The following is a 16,289-nucleotide window of genomic DNA, read 5'->3' on the forward strand; positions in this document are numbered from 1 at the left end:
CACGCCGATTCTCCGACACTCCGATCTCGCCGTTGTTAGCCGACTTCACTCTTTTGTCTCCACTGGCGGGCGAAACTCCGCCAGAACAGCCATGTCGCGTCTGGCTGCTTGTGAAGCCTGCAGGAAGGCTAAATTAGCATGCGACCATCAGCTGCCAGTTTGCACGCGGTGCAGCGCTAGCAAGGGTATTTGCATCTACAGGACTACGCCCTTCAAGCGGAAAAGAGTCGAGAAACAAAGGTCAGTTTCATACTTGCCTGGACTGCATTCGAATTACTAATTGTATTTTGTAGCCTTGGTTCATCAGATGAATCGCCGTCATTTAATCCAAGACGTAATCCATACCCAAACCCTGGGTATCTCGGATCGTCCAGCCATGCGGCTATATTCAAGCACATCACTCCGGATGGAGACCATGGCCCCGGTACTCATCAAGCAGCACCAGAGGACCTGCACTCGGACTTATTCGGGGATAACCATCTGGTCCTACAAGGCGCAGATATCCTCAAACACCTCTTGACGACATACAAATTGTCCGCCATGAAAGATCTCATTATGTTTTGGCTAGCTAAAGGAGCTAACCTAGCCCTGGCAGAGCCCTTTGTTAACCAATGTGCCCAGAGCGTGAGCCAATTGTTCACTTATCATGACGATAACTGGCATCTAGTCTATGCAAGACGTCTCTTGCAGAACTCGGCCCAGCCACTGCACTTCAATGATACCTCTGACCTGGCTGGTTTCTCGGCTCAATTTCTAGATCACAATTCTCGTTGGGAGACATTAGGAATATTTTTTGCCGCTGTCAGTCGAGCAACAATTGACATTGCGTTCTTCCCGTCTCTATATACCACCGAGCAGGACCAGTACACACTCCGAAGACTATGCACCAAACTCTGTGACTTCGCATTGGAGATATCCCTCTCTCTAGATTGCCTGAATGATCTACAACTGATCATGCAATACGAGAATTTTATCGTCCATTCCTATGTGGATGGAGATCAGAGTAAGTCACCAGCCATCCATTTCAATACTACCTCTACTTGGCCATATATTAACCCCTCGAAGGCTACCATTCCTGGCGCAAACTAGGCGATGCAATATCCTCCACATTCGCCCTAGGCTACCACGAGAACATCGAAATCAAAACAGGACTCCCGCCATTCCTCAAAGAATTGCGCAAAACAGCCTTTGCGCGGATCTACTCGGCAGACAAAAACATAGCAATATTCCTCGGCCGCCCACCACGGATGAACAAACGATTCTGCCACTTCCAGATCCCATCCTGCGGGAACGCAGAAGAAGGTTCGGCAGACTGGACCCCGGATGCGGAACCTGGGTACCGGGCTGATACGCGGTGGTCTGCGCTGTGCGCATCACTGAAGGAGGAGGTCTGGGAGCTTCTCCAGGACAAGCATGATCCATCATGTGCGCAACGAGCAAGGTATTCAAAAAAAAAAAAATCAATGCCCGCACCGAATATCTCAATGGAAAGCTAATCAAGAAATGATATAGCGTAATACAATGCCAAGCAGAGGCGCAGTGGCAATACCTGCCAGCCCACTTCCGACTCGAGAGCAGTCTGAAGAAATGTACGCAAGGACCCTTTGAGCGAGACTTTGTCGCCGGCGTACGGCTACACCACTTACATGTACTATTCTTGCTCCGTCTTTTACTTCTTAAATCACCGACCGAGCCCGATCTGCCGATCATCGAGACCGCAGGTCAGATGCTCACGCTAGTTGTGGAGATTATTCTGCTGCGCGATCAGCTCACTAATTCCGGGACGGGTCTTATTTGGAAGGTATGTATGAAATCGCCTTGATATTTACATAACATACTCTATCTATAAAACCCCCCCCCCCCCCCCAAGTTCGAAGCAGTCAACTAATATACGTATTAACTAGGTCGCATATTACGGCCTCCCAGCTGCGGGGATAATGCTTCTGGCCATGTTAAAACAGCACATGCCACGAGCGCACCGGACGCGGTCGTTACAAGATCTCAGTGTGTTTGTAGCGGAGGTGCAGATCGGGACGATTGTCAAACCTGGGGATCCGAATTACGCATTGCTTTCTAAGGCTACGCGGACTATCCAGCGTTTTCTAGACTCGACTCATTCGGACCCGGCGCAGCCTCCGCCTGAACTGGCGGGGGTTGACGGGAATGATGAGTGGGCGGCATTGTTGAGTCAGGATTTGTGGGATTTCGAGGCAGGGTTTTGGCAGAGTTTGGCCGATCATCCGTCTTTGTTGGCGATTGAGCCTTCCTTGCCTCCTGTTTAGTTTGATGGAATTGTGATGCTATATAAATATCCATGAGTGAGTACTATCTGGATAGTGCTAGAAGAAGGCTACTCATACGAGGTCATATATCCATGCAATATGGAAAACGATAATTTAGACTGGACTATATATCTTCACCTATACTGATCTTAAATCCCCGGAACGAAAAGCCACTGGAAAAAACACTAGACCTTCTCCTAGAAGCACTCGTCCTTGTCTCTGCGGAATCAGCTTTGTCTTTCTCCATCATCATGCTCCCCTTGGCCATTGGCTTCTTTGTTCTCTTATACAACCACCAACAAATCATAACCCCTACTGTACGCGGTACTGTAATTGCGACCCAAATTAGCCATACCATTTCTCTGATGGCACCCCCAGAACCCCTGCACCAACCACCGTGCCTGCAAAGGTACCTGGAAGGAAGACCATTGTCAGAGCAGCGATTGCATTCATGGGTGTAGAGTCTTGCTTCATGCTATGGGCGATTTGTATATTATTGCTGGCATCTTGCTGCGTCACGAGATTGTAGACTAGGGACATGGTACTGTCTTTGCGCTGCTTGTAGTTTAAGAACCAAATTCTCTATTCTCCATAGAGGAGATAGTATAGGATATCGAATCAGCAGCTCGCTGGTTTGTAAAAGGGCTGGATTGAGGGAGCGACGGGATGAGACGTGAGTGGGCGTTTCGAATGGCCTTGGGCGTGATTATGGCCACATCAGCATTGGCAATATGTGAATCTGCATTTGAGGACATAATCTGGAGTTGCTTTGTTAAGTCTCTAAGTTTAGCTCGATCGCTAATTTCGAGGCCCATGAGGTGGTCTTCCACTTTGTTTATCTGCTTCCACATAAACCGCTGGAAACGCTCGACGTGGAATTTAGAAGCTTCGAAGGACAGCATGGAGAGAATGGTGTGGATGTCAAATGGATTATCCAAGAAGACAGCTGGTTTGTTAATTGCCGAAGTGACATTGAGTGCAACGTTCAGTATGGATTTGAGTGTAGTAATGGAGGTATCATACTCTTTATGCGAGATGATGTATGTTGTTGAGTCCCGAATAATGTCATGGTGCACGCAAACAGACAGCAGAGCTCCCTAAGTGTGGAGATTCCAACGAGGATGTTGGCAAAAAAAGGTCTGTGACATTAGCCGTCTGGCGTCTTGATGTATAGCCAAGGACAATACGAAGTATTAGCATATTCGCCATTCCACAGGCCTATACTGTGATATTATGCTCTGGTCGTGTGACATGTCTATCCTCTGCCCCTCTGTTCTGAGCTTGGCAGCCTCTCATATGTTAATAATCCCAGTTCGTATTTGCTATCAAAATGCCACTGGATCTAAGTTAAGATGAAATTTGCACAAAATTTGACCGGCTTATCTCCAATGGCATCATCAGTTATCAGCCCAACGAGCCAATTCTTGTGGTGGACGGCGGCATGGCCGTACGTTCTCACAGCATGATTCTTTCCAGCACCCCCTAGTCAGAGTCCAATTCTCTTTTCACCTGGTTGGATCTCTCAAAATCAGGATTAGGGCTGCCAAGGGAGAACTGATGTTGAATTGACAGATTTTATACTTGGTCAATATATTTAGACCAGTGATAGAATAATGGCAAAATATTTCCCTGAAAAAGTAAGTACTACCCTAAGGGCGGAGCAGTTGAAGAGAGGAAGGCAACCCATGTGGATTGGCAAGTTTGGAGGAGCCCTCTTAAAAGCTAGATACGAAATGTGATATATCCCCATATGAACGCCGGTCCCTCGGGACAAGGATGAGAAGCTAGATACACTCAAGAAAAGCGGGATGACGCGACGAATAGAACCGACAGAAGGACAATCTGCTAAGTCCTGTATGAGCTCAAGACATGCGTGGTATATGATGGGCATGGAAGAAGTTCCCAAAATGCAGGTATAGGTATCCCGACAACCACGTGGCAGGTGTCGGGCTGTACAGTGCTCGTTTAGAACGCGACAAAAGAATCAATCCGATAAGCTGGATGAAGGATGGCTGAGAAGAACGACAAATAGGAAAAGGGCTGAAAGGTAGAATACATTAGTGGAGCAGCTTGTCGCTGGCGTGGTGGATGGTGTTGGCGACCCGGTCGATCCAATATTGGGTCAATGTCCAATTCCCTGTGTTGATGCTGTCGCGGATAGCAGGGAAAATCGAGGCGTCGTAGCCGGACCACAGCTCTGGTCCAAAGATAACGTGTCGGTATTGTGTGCGGTTGGGGATCTGTACAAGTCGTTAGCTAGGGGGCGAGGAATGGTTCAAGCAGAACGTCAACTTACACCTCCGCCTTCTTCCAGGTCAAGTAGATTTGTATCAAAGGCAGCCATTCGAGCATTATGGTTTACCCGCTGGACAGCCATGATATTGCTTTCATACCCGCCCATGCCCCACACGGTATCGTGCCAGATTTTGTTCCAAGATTGGAATGTAACTGCACTGGCTTTCATCTCGGTCGCGGCCTTGAACATGGGTTCCATGTCCACCTCGGCCTTCTTGGATTTGGCAAATTTGTCCAAGTCCTTGACCCATCCGTCAATGGAGTTGCCGTAGACTTCTAGGTCAAATGGCAGCATGGGGTTCTCCGAAAGGTCAAGGAGAAGAAGCCCCCAGAATTGAGCCAGGATTTTATGGTATTGGAAATCGGGGTCTGCAAATTTAACCATCCAGTCATATGTTTCGTAACAGCTGTGGTATGGGTAGGGCTCGCCCTCGAATCCGAAGTCAATGCTCGAGGTACCAGCGATATCCTGGAACGCAACATAATCACTTCCAGCGCCAAGTGGGGTGATCTTTGAGCCTTTTTTATCCCAAATGTCTTTCAGTGTCGCGTTCGCATAGGGGTCTGAGATACGACCCAGAACTTGCAACACCGTGCGTTCAAAAACGGGCGATGCAGACACACGGAAATCGGGCCCTGCAACACCCACGTCGACATTTAGGTAGGCAAACGCATTCGCACGGAGATCATCGACCTCCTTTTCGACATGTTCTGTTGAGCCGATCAAATTGTACTCCTCTCCGTCCCAGCTGACAAATTCGATGGTGCGAAGTGGCCGCCATCCGTAGGTGAGCAACTCACCAAAGGCTCGTACAACCTCTAGGAAAGTAGCAGTGCCACTTCCAGGATCAACACTTCCCATGCACCATGAATCTCGATGGTTGCCAACAATAATCTTCTTATCACGCTCGTCCATTCCGGTGATCCTGCCGTGGATGTTGTAGATAGGTTGCCGCTCTACTTCATCTTGTAGGTTCATCAGATTAACGACCGGGGAGCCCTGATCACCAGTCCACCACTCTTGTACATCGGGAACACCCCCCACCCAAGCCTTTGGTACTTTGGAGCCGTGGCCTTTAAGGCCCTGCAAGAGTATCTGTGCATCGCGCCAAGCGAGGGGGAGACTGGGAATCTTGGGTAGACCAGCACTCTCCTCGGGAGATAAACGATGTTTTTCTCCCGGCGTGGATGCCCATCCAGGGCTGAGAACATCGCCAACCATCTGCGACATCATGCTGACACCGCCCCTTTGCACGCCATCGCTTGGCATGTACCGCCCTTCGGGGAAGGCCGGGCCTTTGCGAAATCCGTCTTGAGAGGGGTCGGAGTAAATGATACAGCCGGCAGCCCCGGCCAATTCAGCGGCCTTTATTTTCAGTGCACGGTCAGATTCAGTCCCATAGTATCGGACCAAGGCAATCGAGCCATCAAGTGAAACGCCTGTATCTGCGAGCAGCTTAAAATCCTCCCGAGATCCAAAGTTAGCATACACTAGATGCCCGGTGACATTGCCGGATTTCGAATGCCCATGAAAAATCAGGTCCTTGGCGTTGTCCTCTTCGAGTTTCGCCTCCCAAGCTAGACTGGGTGGATCGATAATTGCGACTCTCCTCCCGTCCTTGCGTGGATAGTTGAGGTAGACCTCGAATTCCTCCCGCGACACTTCATCGAAGCCTGCATTCTGGAACTCTTGTTCAATCAATTTTGATAGTGCAAAGCTGCCTTCCGTGCCAGCTATGTGGGTGTAGTTGGTAACTCGTCGTAAGTTTTCGGCGATATTGGTCTCGTTGATGTGGCCTTGGATGAAGTTCTCGACAGAGGCGGCGCTATAGGACTGACCCATGGCCATGCGACTGTTGATATTGAAGACATCTGCGATGAAGAACACATACACTAGGGTGACCACCAGTAAAAGAGCGAACACTCGGAGAAGCATGATGCACCCTTGATCTTTTAGGCGTGCCCTCGTGTCACTGAGGTTTATCGTAAAGCGGAAACTGGGCATATATCGTTGGAAGGGTCGTTGTATAGCGGACAGGGTACGACTCAGACTCGATAGCTGCTTGGAAAAACGATGTCGTAGAGGGGCGTTTCTGCCGGTTAGGGAGGCCGATGCCGAATCATCCACGTCCATTTGATCAAGTTCCCGCCGTAGTTCCTCCACCGACTCTCGGTCAGAATGTGAGGTCAATGATTCTAGATCATCGAGGCTGGAGCGTGCCGATTCCACGGTTGGTGGGTGGTAGCCGCGGGTGGAGGCATGATCGCGACCGAGTAGCCCCTGTCGTTCAACATCTGTTCCGTCGCCAAGATCGGATCGAGAGGACGAGGGTTGACCGGTGGCTTCGGCGTAAGAAGGGATGGGGACAGCCTGATAATCAAACTTCTCGTCGCCCATTGTGGGAGATACGGATACGGGGCTCCGGGGAGCTGTAACAAGGGTGTAACGCGGGTGCGGAGATCCGGAGGATCATGATCTGTATGAAAAAGGGAAATGAGCGACGTCCGACATCATATGCCGATAAATGAGTATGTCCAGAATCCGATGGAGTTGTATAGGAGAGAGACAGGAGATAGGCAGACGCGGAGAGTGAGTGACCCACGCTTGGCAACTTCGGTACTGCATTACACATCATGGCATTGGACATTTGAGCAGTAACTTCTTTTATGTTATGTCAGGATTAGGATATTAGTGGAATATTCTTGTCAGTCGAAATATATTTGGGAGTTCTTTTCTTTTCTTTTCCTTTCTTTTTATATAAATATATATAAAAAAATATATCGGACCCCGGAAATATAGTGTCGTGCAGATGTTCTCCATGCTACATACCCCATCCACCTCAAAGATAAAGATCAGTGGATAGTATCAAAATAATACAAAATGAAGACTGAAGATTGAAACTCTGACAGTCAGGAATATTAGCAATGTCGAACACAGACCTGTGGGCAGTCTCGAACACAATTGAGAAGCAACTTTCAGGCTAAATATCCCAGACTTCCGAAGTGATGCCACTTAACCCTAATATAGCTATTGCTCCATTGCTCCATTGCTCCACTAAATTCGAGAATGAAGGGGAAGCTCGGAAAGGAATATTAAAGATAAAAGATCTCAAAGAGGAAATGCTGAACGAGGAGAATTGAGTGGAGACAAGAGATCGATAAGATGGCAGACTCAGTTCTACACCGTAGCTTAGATGTTGAGGGTTTTTATTAAAAGCCACGTAGCAGAGTATAACAGAATATAATACATAGTTATAGGACTATTTGCTATTTGCTGTTTATTATTTACTGTTTACTATTTACTGTTTACTATCTACTGTTTACTATTTACTATTTACTATTTACTGTTCGTTATTTAAAGTGTTGAAGGTTGAAGGTTGAAGTATAGTTAGCGAGTACAGAGCGCACATGCATACACTTCAGTATAGCTTCACACATACATAGTACATACTAACTCTTATATATCCCCTAGGCAATTATCCGGCCCAAAGGAACTGTAACAAAGGTAAACCAAAAAACCAGGGTAGATCTCCCCACTTGGAATTAAAAAAAAAAAAAAGAAAAAAAATTTAATAATAAGTGGTGACAGATCGTACACGGTAGAACCGAGTACATACTCCTTTCCATTCTTATATCAATTGCCTTCTCTTCGAGCCTCCTCTTTTTTTTTTACCTTTATCTTAATATTCTTCTCGTTCATCTCTATCTCCTTCATCTTCATTATCTCCCTTCACCCTCACCTTGTGTTTCCCCTGAAAAAAAAAAGTTGCCCCTCCATACCCCCCACCATGGCTGCTCGTCCCCAAAACATCGGCATCAAGGCCATTGAGGTCTACTTCCCTACTCAGGTGAGTGTTCCGTGTGTATATTATCACCTAAGATCTATACTAATCTGTCAATTGCAGTGTGTCGACCAGGTTGAGCTCGAGAAGTACGATGGCGTCGCTGCTGGAAAGTACACCATCGGTCTCGGACAGACCAAGATGAGTTTCTGTGATGACCGTGAGGGTATGTACACCGGCAAATTCCAATGGAGATCAGGACCAATCAGCTAATCTTGCCCGGCAGACATCTACTCCATGACCCTCACCGTCCTCTCCTCCCTCATGAACAAATACAACATCGACCCCAAGTCCGTTGGAAGACTCGAGGTTGGCACCGAGACCCTGTTGGACAAGTCCAAGTCCGTCAAGTCCGTTCTCATGCAGCTTTTCGCTCCTCACGGAAACACCAACATTGAGGGTGTCGACAACGTCAACGCCTGCTACGGTGGCACCAACGCCGTCTTCAACAGCATCAACTGGCTCGAGTCCTCCGCCTGGGATGGTCGTGATGCCGTTGTGGTCTGCGGTGATATTGCCCTGTACGCCGCTGGTGCTGCCCGTCCCACTGGTGGTGCTGGTTGCGTTGCCATGGTCATTGGCCCCGATGCTCCTATCGTCTTCGAGCCCGGTCTCCGTGCCTCCTACCTCACCCACGCATATGATTTCTACAAGCCCGACCTCACCAGCGAGTACCCCGTTGTCGATGGCCACTACTCTCTTCGTTGCTACACCGAGGCTGTTGATGCCTGCTACAAGGCCTACGACGCCCGTGAGAAGACCCTGAAGGCCCAGACCAACGGTGCCAACGGTGCCACCGACGAGTCCCTGTCCCCTCTGGACCGTTTCGACTACATCTTGTTCCACGCCCCTACTTGCAAGCTTGTCCAGAAGTCCTACGCTCGTATGCTCTACAATGATTTCCTGGCCAACCCCTCCCACCCCGCTTTCGCGGAGGTTGCCCCCGAGCTCCGCGACTTGGACTACGAGAAGTCTCTCACCGACAAGGTTGTTGAGAAGACCTTCATGGGTCTGACCAAGAAGCGTTTCGCTGAGCGTGTCAACCCCGGTCTCCAGGTTGCCACCCAGTGTGGTAACATGTACACTGCCACCGTTTACGGCGGTTTGGCCAGCCTGCTCAGCAATGTCACTTTCGACCCCAAGGAGCCCAAGCGCATTGGTCTCTTCAGCTACGGTTCCGGTCTTGCCAGCTCCATGTTCAGCGCCAAGATTGTTGGCGATGTCTCTGGCATGGTTGAGAAGCTTGACCTCCAGAACCGCCTCAATGCTCGCACTATCCTCGAGCCTGCTGCATATGATGCCATGTGCAAGCTCCGTGAGCACGCCCACCTGAAGAAGGACTTCAAGCCCACTGGTAACCCCGAGACTATTGGATCCGGTGTCTACTACCTGACTGAGGTGGATGACATGTTCCGCCGCAAGTACGAGATCAAGGCTTAAAGTTTCTTTGATGTTCTGCGATTGCCTTTACCGTTCGATGTGTTGTTTAGACGGTTCAGAGAGATTCCCCCGAGCGTTTTGAATGTTTTGTCAAGGTGCATAGACCACAGAAAGGGCTTTTTTTCGGCCTTTCCTTTCGTTTTTCTTTTACTCTTTTCGGTTGGGTGTTTTTAATCATTTCGACCCACATGCAATGAATGTCATGAAATAATTAAAAGACAATTAATGAGATGAATTTCTAAATAACTCTTTGTGTTCCGTACCTAAAAAGTCGATATTAACTACATACAAAGTACACTAACCACAGTGAAACACCCCCAGGGGTCAATGCGCGGTTATGTGTTGACCATCCCGATTTGACCTGAACCTCTTTCGAGATACTTACAATGTATATCTCTTGCATGAACTCCCCCATCAACTGCATTAATTGTTGCTAATTATGGGACATTTCTCAGTTTCAAGATCAGATCATCCAATCACTGCGTATGACGCCGGTGCTCGGCGCGTACCTCAAACTCATCCCATACATGTAGCCGCCGACTTGGATATCACATTCGGCTGGCGCATCTAAAGCAGGTAACCCTCCTTTCAAACGGTCCTTTTTACCCCGTTTAGGCCCTGGAATCACACACTCCATGACCCCGATGACTATTTTTAACCATCTGCTTTCTTGGAACCCTTAACCGCTGAACCCCGCGAGTCCTGAAGCAGGGAGAATCACCAACAAGTCCGCTAATTACCTAGAAATGTGACCTAATTGTTGCCGTTTTTAGAACATGTCGAGATTCCTGCAGCAGGCTAACCATTTTGGGGAATCTGAAGAATGATATTGAAGAAGATGCAAATTATAGTAACATCTTAACGCGCGACAGTCCGATGAAACCGCACTATGCCGCACTGGACCCCCTCGGAGGGGCAGCTTCAAGGGCCTTGTTGCTCAACATGCCTGTCTTCAGGCACAATGTCGGCAGTTTCGCGTTTCATCGAGTGGACGTGCCTCTGATCGGAGACTAGGATCCCAAAAAAAGATTCTCAAGCTCCGTAGGCGTTACAATGGGGCTCTTCTCCATGTTTCATCTTTTCTAGATCGGCTAGGGTTCGTCAGTCAATCTTTTTATATGCATCATGCTTGGCTGTTTGAGACTCTGTCGATGTCCATTTAATATCCCAACATCCTCCTTCCGGATCATGCCTTTGTGAACGACTTGGTCAACAAGATATCAGTTCCTTCATTCACTTGTTACTCTTATGATAGATTGTTATTGGTGACACGCCTAATCAACAGCTCTACTATCATGTCTGCCGTCGATTCTGCTCGCTTTCGGCCAACGACGCCGCCGCGTCTTTCTCTTGAGGAGTACATTGACTCTGGACATAGTCGTCATGCCTCCAACTCTTCCGTCTATTCAAGCGAGTCATCTCCCTGGTCGACTATGACTGGAAATACCAGTCCTACCACGTCGCCAACCAGACATCATCATGGCCCTAAGCTATTGCCTAAGATCCGACCCCAAGACGTCGTGATTGAGCCAGTGTCTGCTGGCGGGCCTCTTCGCCACCGTCGTGTTCTGTCTAATACACGGAACCCACCTCCTGGATTTATCCCTTACCCACCGGCGCGGCCATCAACCGGCCGTCGCACACGCGATGTCACGGGCCGCTTAGCATTGGCTTCTCCCATCTCGCCGGCGCCAATGACTGCGCCGGGCAGCTTCCCTGCCTTGTCATCACCCGTGACCATCACCCCTTCGTACAAGCGCAAGGCAGGCGGGGGGCACTCACGCTCCGTGTCGGCATCTGTCATCGATGCCGCCACTTTGACTCGGTTTGGGTATCCCACCTACCGAGAGCTGCCAAAATATGTGCCTCAAATGCAGGCCCAGACGACCCCGACTACTCCAGTCACCCCAATCACCCCAAACATCATGTCCTACCCATCATACTCTCAAAGACTGGGGGGCCAGCATGTTCCTGCAAGCACACAGACTCCATTGACAGTGCCGACACCACAATACAACTACCGCCAGGCATCAGCTGCCCAGCATTCACCAGCGTTACTCAGTCCCCAGGAAGACCTAGCCCCAAGGTCCACAACTCTACTGTCCTATCTGACACTACCAATCCAACCAATCAACCTAGTCCGCAACGTGAGCGTGGTTCCAACTCGCGGCCTACACGATTACTTCTGGTGGGACATCCGCAACCTGCGCAGCTGGAGCTCCTTCTCACTGGCAACATTCGACTCCCTGGACAGCCGACTAATCCAGCTTTTGAAGACCGACATCCCGGCAGAGCTCACACCGCGCGTGACCGTACCCCCAGCCAGCCTAGCCCCAGAATCCGAGCACGACCTAGTGAGCTTGATCCGCGACCTCTACGCACCACGCATAAACGCCGCTCTAGCCGTCTCTCAAGGCAAAGACCATCTCCAACTCTACGCTGCTCCAGACGTCCGCAACACAGGCCATAAAAACCACGGTCACCCCCACTTCCTAGCAAACTACCTCTCGGACACCGAGCAAACAAGCGCTGGTCTCCCCCGCGGCCGACTAGTCGGTATCGTGAAAAGCTTCGACCGCTGGAACACCGGCATGCGCAACGAAGCCCCCCACAGACGCGTAGAGTACCTCAATGGACTCGCCCACCTCCAGCGGTGCATGCGCGAGCACTCCTGCCGCTACGGCTTCATAATCACCGAGATCGAGCTCGTCTGCGTGCGAGCTGGCTGCGACACAGGTGACGACGTCCCCTACTTCGGGTATCTGGAGATCGCAGCGTCAATCCCGCTCAAGACGGCAGCTGCAAGGGGCGCGCATCTACACGTGCGCGATGCACCACTCGCAACGCCCATCAGCGCGCGCTCTTTCTCGTCATCGTCAAGCTCATCTTCCCCCTCACGTCATGACTCGTCGGACCCGGAGCCGGCTGAGGACGCATTGCCAGCTATGACGGCGGGGCTGGGGTTGTATTTCTTGTTGATGCTTTCGAAGTCGGTGCCGCTTCCGCAACAGCCTTCTGCCCACCTCAACGTTGGCGGACCTGGTGCGATGACTCGTCAGAGGATTCTGGCGGAGCCGAAGGATAAGTGGATTCCTGAGCCACAGATTGGGGAAAAACGGGATGCTAAGAGGGTGAGAGGTTGGGTTTGGCCTTTGGATCCTTGGCATCGTAGGGAGGGAGGTGTGTCTAGGACGAAGGCTGGGACGACGCCGAAAAAATGGCATAAATAAGGGTTTTGTGTAGGCGCAGGTTTGGAGGTAGTTCGGTTTTATGGGGCTTGGAGTCTTGATTCTATTTCCTTTTCTTTCTTTCGCTGATTTCCTTATTTCTTTTGGTGGTTTTTGGTGGTTTTTTGTGCTTTGTTATTCCCCTTATTCCCCCTTGCAAATATCTTCTTTCTTATTAATTTAATTTCTTTTCTTCTTTTTTCTTCTTTTCTGTGTTTTCTGTATTTTCTGTATTTTCTGTATTTTCTATAGAAGGAGTAGGAAGGATCTAATCCTCCAAACCAGGCTTAACTAAGTCTTTGCATTTGAGTACCCAATCAGTACATGTTTTATAGAGACGGTCTGATTCATCTCAAGGTTGCCACTCTATCAAAGTCTGTATCAAAATGGGCTGTAATCCATGGATCCATCATGGATGAGGGTCTAACTTTAATTCAACCTCTGACCCTATCTACTTGCGTGCCTTCTTCCGTTCCTTCTACTCTTGATTTATGGGGATTCTCGGAGGAGAAATATGATATCCTGCGTGAGGAAATGGCGGGGACATGGCGGTCCCTGAGACCTGTATTGCTTTCGCGACGAATGTTGCGAAATTTATGAAGGATGAGGCAATTTATGGCATAGTTGTTGACTGGGAATATTTAAAGGTATGCATATATCCTATTCATAACCTTTCACGTCGAAAGCAACTAATCTGCTTTGGCCACAAAGATATATATCAGGAAAGTCAAAGACCGAATTGAGATTTCGTCAAGCCTTTACATAGTAGATCCCAAGAAGTTTGCATCGTCTAACTTATGTCATTCTCATGGCCAGTCCAACATCTTAGATAAGTCTAACCCCTAGAAAGTAAGAAAGTGTCAAATATACAATAAGTCTCTATAGCCCGTACCTATACATCTAACACAGTAGCATATGAGAACGGCTCAAATATTAAACCCAAACTAAAAGAAGACAACCCCAAGGTCCTCAGAGATTGACACCAATACCCCGTCAAACCCGTCATGGTAATTGTGGAGCGTGAGCTGTTCCTATATGTTGCCATGTCCCAAGGACCTTGGGGACGAGTACCTCGATAGTCAACTTATGAGGACATTGTAGAAATGCAGTTATACTAGTAGACTACAAAAGAAAGACATTGCTCCTATAATCGTACGTTCTTGCAAGTTTACTACTCCATTCCGCTCTGAAAGACTACCACAACCACTACATATCCTCCACACACCGTTACTCCAACCCTTCTTCGTCCTTCTGACATGTCCTCATCTCAAGAATTACCAGAAGAATATGAAATCCGTGACGTAATAATAATCGGTGCAGGACCATGTGGCCTCGCCGTCGCCGCACGCCTGAGCGAAGAAACGCCATCAGCAGTCTTCACAGACGAAGAACACCAGCGCTACCACTGGATCAAGAAGCACAGCGGACGTATGAGCCTGGTACAAGGACGACACGGCAAGATCAAAGGCGTGCGTGCCGCAAAATGGGACAATGAACGCGGATGTCCTTGCCCGGAAGACCGGGAACGGCGCACCTCAACTGACTCTGCATCTTCCGTGCCGTCACTGTCGTCTGCATCGTCAACATCGTCAACATCGTCGACATCATCTATCTCAACTCTCGTCCTCGACGGCTCTGGCGATAAATGGATGCAGCGGTGGAACAATGCGTTCCGCACGCTGGAAATTAAACAGCTCCGCAGCCCAATGTTTTTCCATGTTGATCCCGGGGATCGGGATGGTATGCTGGCTTATACCCAGGAGAGCGGGCGGGATGCAGATCTCTGGGAAATTTCCGGGTGTGTTGGGAAGGAGATGAGCAAGCACAAGAAGAAGAAGAGGAGAAAGGGTGGGAAACCCCAGTAAGTGATGTCCCGTGCGAATGTGGTTGAAGCAGAACATTAACCATTACATCCTTGTAAACAGAACAATCGGAGCTGAGATTGACGAACGAGACCGGAAGGATTACTTCTCTCCTTCCACAGACCTCTTTTCGGATTATTGTTCGTCGATTATCGAGCGGTATGGTCTGGATGAGCCCGGTCAGATCTTGCAGCGTGAGGCCACAGATCTCTCATATAGTTATCTCTCTGATAGCTCGGACTCGAAGCTGTTTACTGTCACCACATCCACGGGAGAAAAGTTTTATAGCCGGTCTGTTGTCCTGGCCATCGGTCCTGGCGGAGCAGGTGTGTCGAAGATCTATCCATGGAAACCCTTGACGGAACAAGAGGGTGCCGCAGCATGTTGCCACAGCACGGAGATCAAATCATTTCCCAGTCCCAATGTACAGAATAAGATCCAGCGGCGGCAAGAGACCAACGTTGTCGTTGTTGGAGGTGGGCTATCGTCAGCACAGATTGTCGATATGGCGGTTCGCAAGGGCGTGACGAAAGTGTGGTTCTTGCTGCGGTCCGGCATGAAGGGTATGTATAACGTTCCTAGAAAAACAGTGCTTTTTGGACAATGTCTTATTCAAACAACAGTCAAACACTTCGATATCAGTCTGCCCTGGATGGGCAAGTACAAGAACTGGGAGAAAGCAGCCTTCTGGTCCGCCGACACCGACGAAGGTATATAAAGAGATGCCCAAATCCTATTTTAAGGCCAATACTAATATATCCTAGAGCGCCTTGAGATGCTCCAAACCGCTCGCAACGGCGGCAGCATTACACCACGCTACACGAAGATTGTAAAGCAGCACGCGTCTAAAAACCGCGCCTCCATACACCCTTGCACAGAAATAAAAACCCACGAGTACAATCCAGCCACCCAGACCTGGGCCCTAACAACCGACCCGCCGATCCCCGAGCTCCCCGAAATAGACTACATCTATTTCGCAACCGGAGTACGGGCGGACGTACGCGAGATGCCGCTACTCCGTGAAATGAATGACCAATACCCAATCGAGGTCAAGTCAGGTCTCCCATGTCTAACGAACGATCTGTCGTGGCGGGATGACGTACCGTTATTCATGACGGGTCGCATGGCATCTCTCCGGCTTGGGCCCGGGGCGCCGAATCTCGAGGGCGCGAGAGTGGGCGCGGAACGTGTTGCATGGGGCATGGAGGAGGTGCTGCATAAGGGTAGGGATGTTGGCGGGCAGTGTGAAGGGTTCTGTGGGCTTGGGAATCGGTATGCTTCGCTACTTGGAGAGTGTGATGAATGAAATTTTGTCTCACGTCACTGTGGTGGGTGGCATCA

At 49.5% G+C, this 16,289-nt stretch overlaps 7 protein-coding genes across 7 annotated transcripts; 4 read left to right on the top strand and 3 right to left on the bottom strand.

Annotated features, from left to right (window-relative positions):
• Positions 1–91: 91 nt before the first annotated feature.
• Positions 92–2,282, top strand: N7537_001216 (uncharacterized protein; the record flags this gene model as incomplete). Its single annotated transcript, XM_056892274.1, has 5 exons — positions 92–240; positions 294–1,003; positions 1,066–1,441; positions 1,513–1,801; positions 1,905–2,282. The coding sequence occupies 5 exons, from the start codon at positions 92–94 to the stop codon at positions 2,280–2,282; spliced, it is 1,902 nt and encodes a 633-aa protein (XP_056757269.1).
• Positions 2,283–2,627: 345 nt separating this feature from the next.
• Positions 2,628–2,822, bottom strand: N7537_001217 (uncharacterized protein; the record flags this gene model as incomplete). Its single annotated transcript, XM_056892275.1, has 1 exon — positions 2,628–2,822. The coding sequence occupies one exon, from the start codon at positions 2,820–2,822 to the stop codon at positions 2,628–2,630; it is 195 nt and encodes a 64-aa protein (XP_056757270.1).
• A 26-nt stretch (positions 2,823–2,848) lies between these two features.
• On the bottom strand, positions 2,849–3,184 carry N7537_001218 (uncharacterized protein; the record flags this gene model as incomplete). Its single annotated transcript, XM_056892276.1, has 1 exon — positions 2,849–3,184. One exon carries the CDS (start codon positions 3,182–3,184, stop codon positions 2,849–2,851), a length of 336 nt encoding a protein of 111 aa, XP_056757271.1.
• Positions 3,185–4,317: 1,133 nt separating this feature from the next.
• Positions 4,318–6,975, bottom strand: N7537_001219 (M28 family metallopeptidase; the record flags this gene model as incomplete). The annotated part of the gene is made up of 2 exons (XM_056892277.1): positions 4,318–4,522; positions 4,579–6,975. 2 exons carry the CDS (start codon positions 6,973–6,975, stop codon positions 4,340–4,342), a joined length of 2,580 nt encoding a protein of 859 aa, XP_056757272.1. The 3' UTR covers positions 4,318–4,339.
• Positions 6,976–8,327: 1,352 nt separating this feature from the next.
• On the top strand, positions 8,328–9,859 carry erg13 (hydroxymethylglutaryl-CoA synthase; the record flags this gene model as incomplete). Its single annotated transcript, XM_056892278.1, has 3 exons — positions 8,328–8,425; positions 8,483–8,585; positions 8,646–9,859. Exons 1-3 carry the CDS (start codon positions 8,366–8,368, stop codon positions 9,857–9,859), a joined length of 1,377 nt encoding a protein of 458 aa, XP_056757273.1. The 5' UTR covers positions 8,328–8,365.
• A 1,295-nt stretch (positions 9,860–11,154) lies between these two features.
• N7537_001221 (uncharacterized protein) lies at positions 11,155–13,089 on the top strand (the record flags this gene model as incomplete). Its single annotated transcript, XM_056892279.1, has 1 exon — positions 11,155–13,089. The coding sequence occupies one exon, from the start codon at positions 11,155–11,157 to the stop codon at positions 13,087–13,089; it is 1,935 nt and encodes a 644-aa protein (XP_056757274.1).
• Positions 13,090–14,342: 1,253 nt separating this feature from the next.
• On the top strand, positions 14,343–16,254 carry N7537_001222 (FAD binding domain protein; the record flags this gene model as incomplete). The annotated part of the gene is made up of 4 exons (XM_056892280.1): positions 14,343–14,947; positions 15,012–15,511; positions 15,572–15,658; positions 15,713–16,254. 4 exons carry the CDS (start codon positions 14,343–14,345, stop codon positions 16,252–16,254), a joined length of 1,734 nt encoding a protein of 577 aa, XP_056757275.1.
• Positions 16,255–16,289: the final 35 nt, after the last annotated feature.

Source organism: Penicillium hordei (genome assembly GCF_028827395.1).
Source record: "Penicillium hordei strain IBT 12815 chromosome Unknown utg000001l_segment0_segment0, whole genome shotgun sequence".
Lineage (NCBI taxonomy): Eukaryota > Fungi > Ascomycota > Eurotiomycetes > Eurotiales > Aspergillaceae > Penicillium > Penicillium hordei.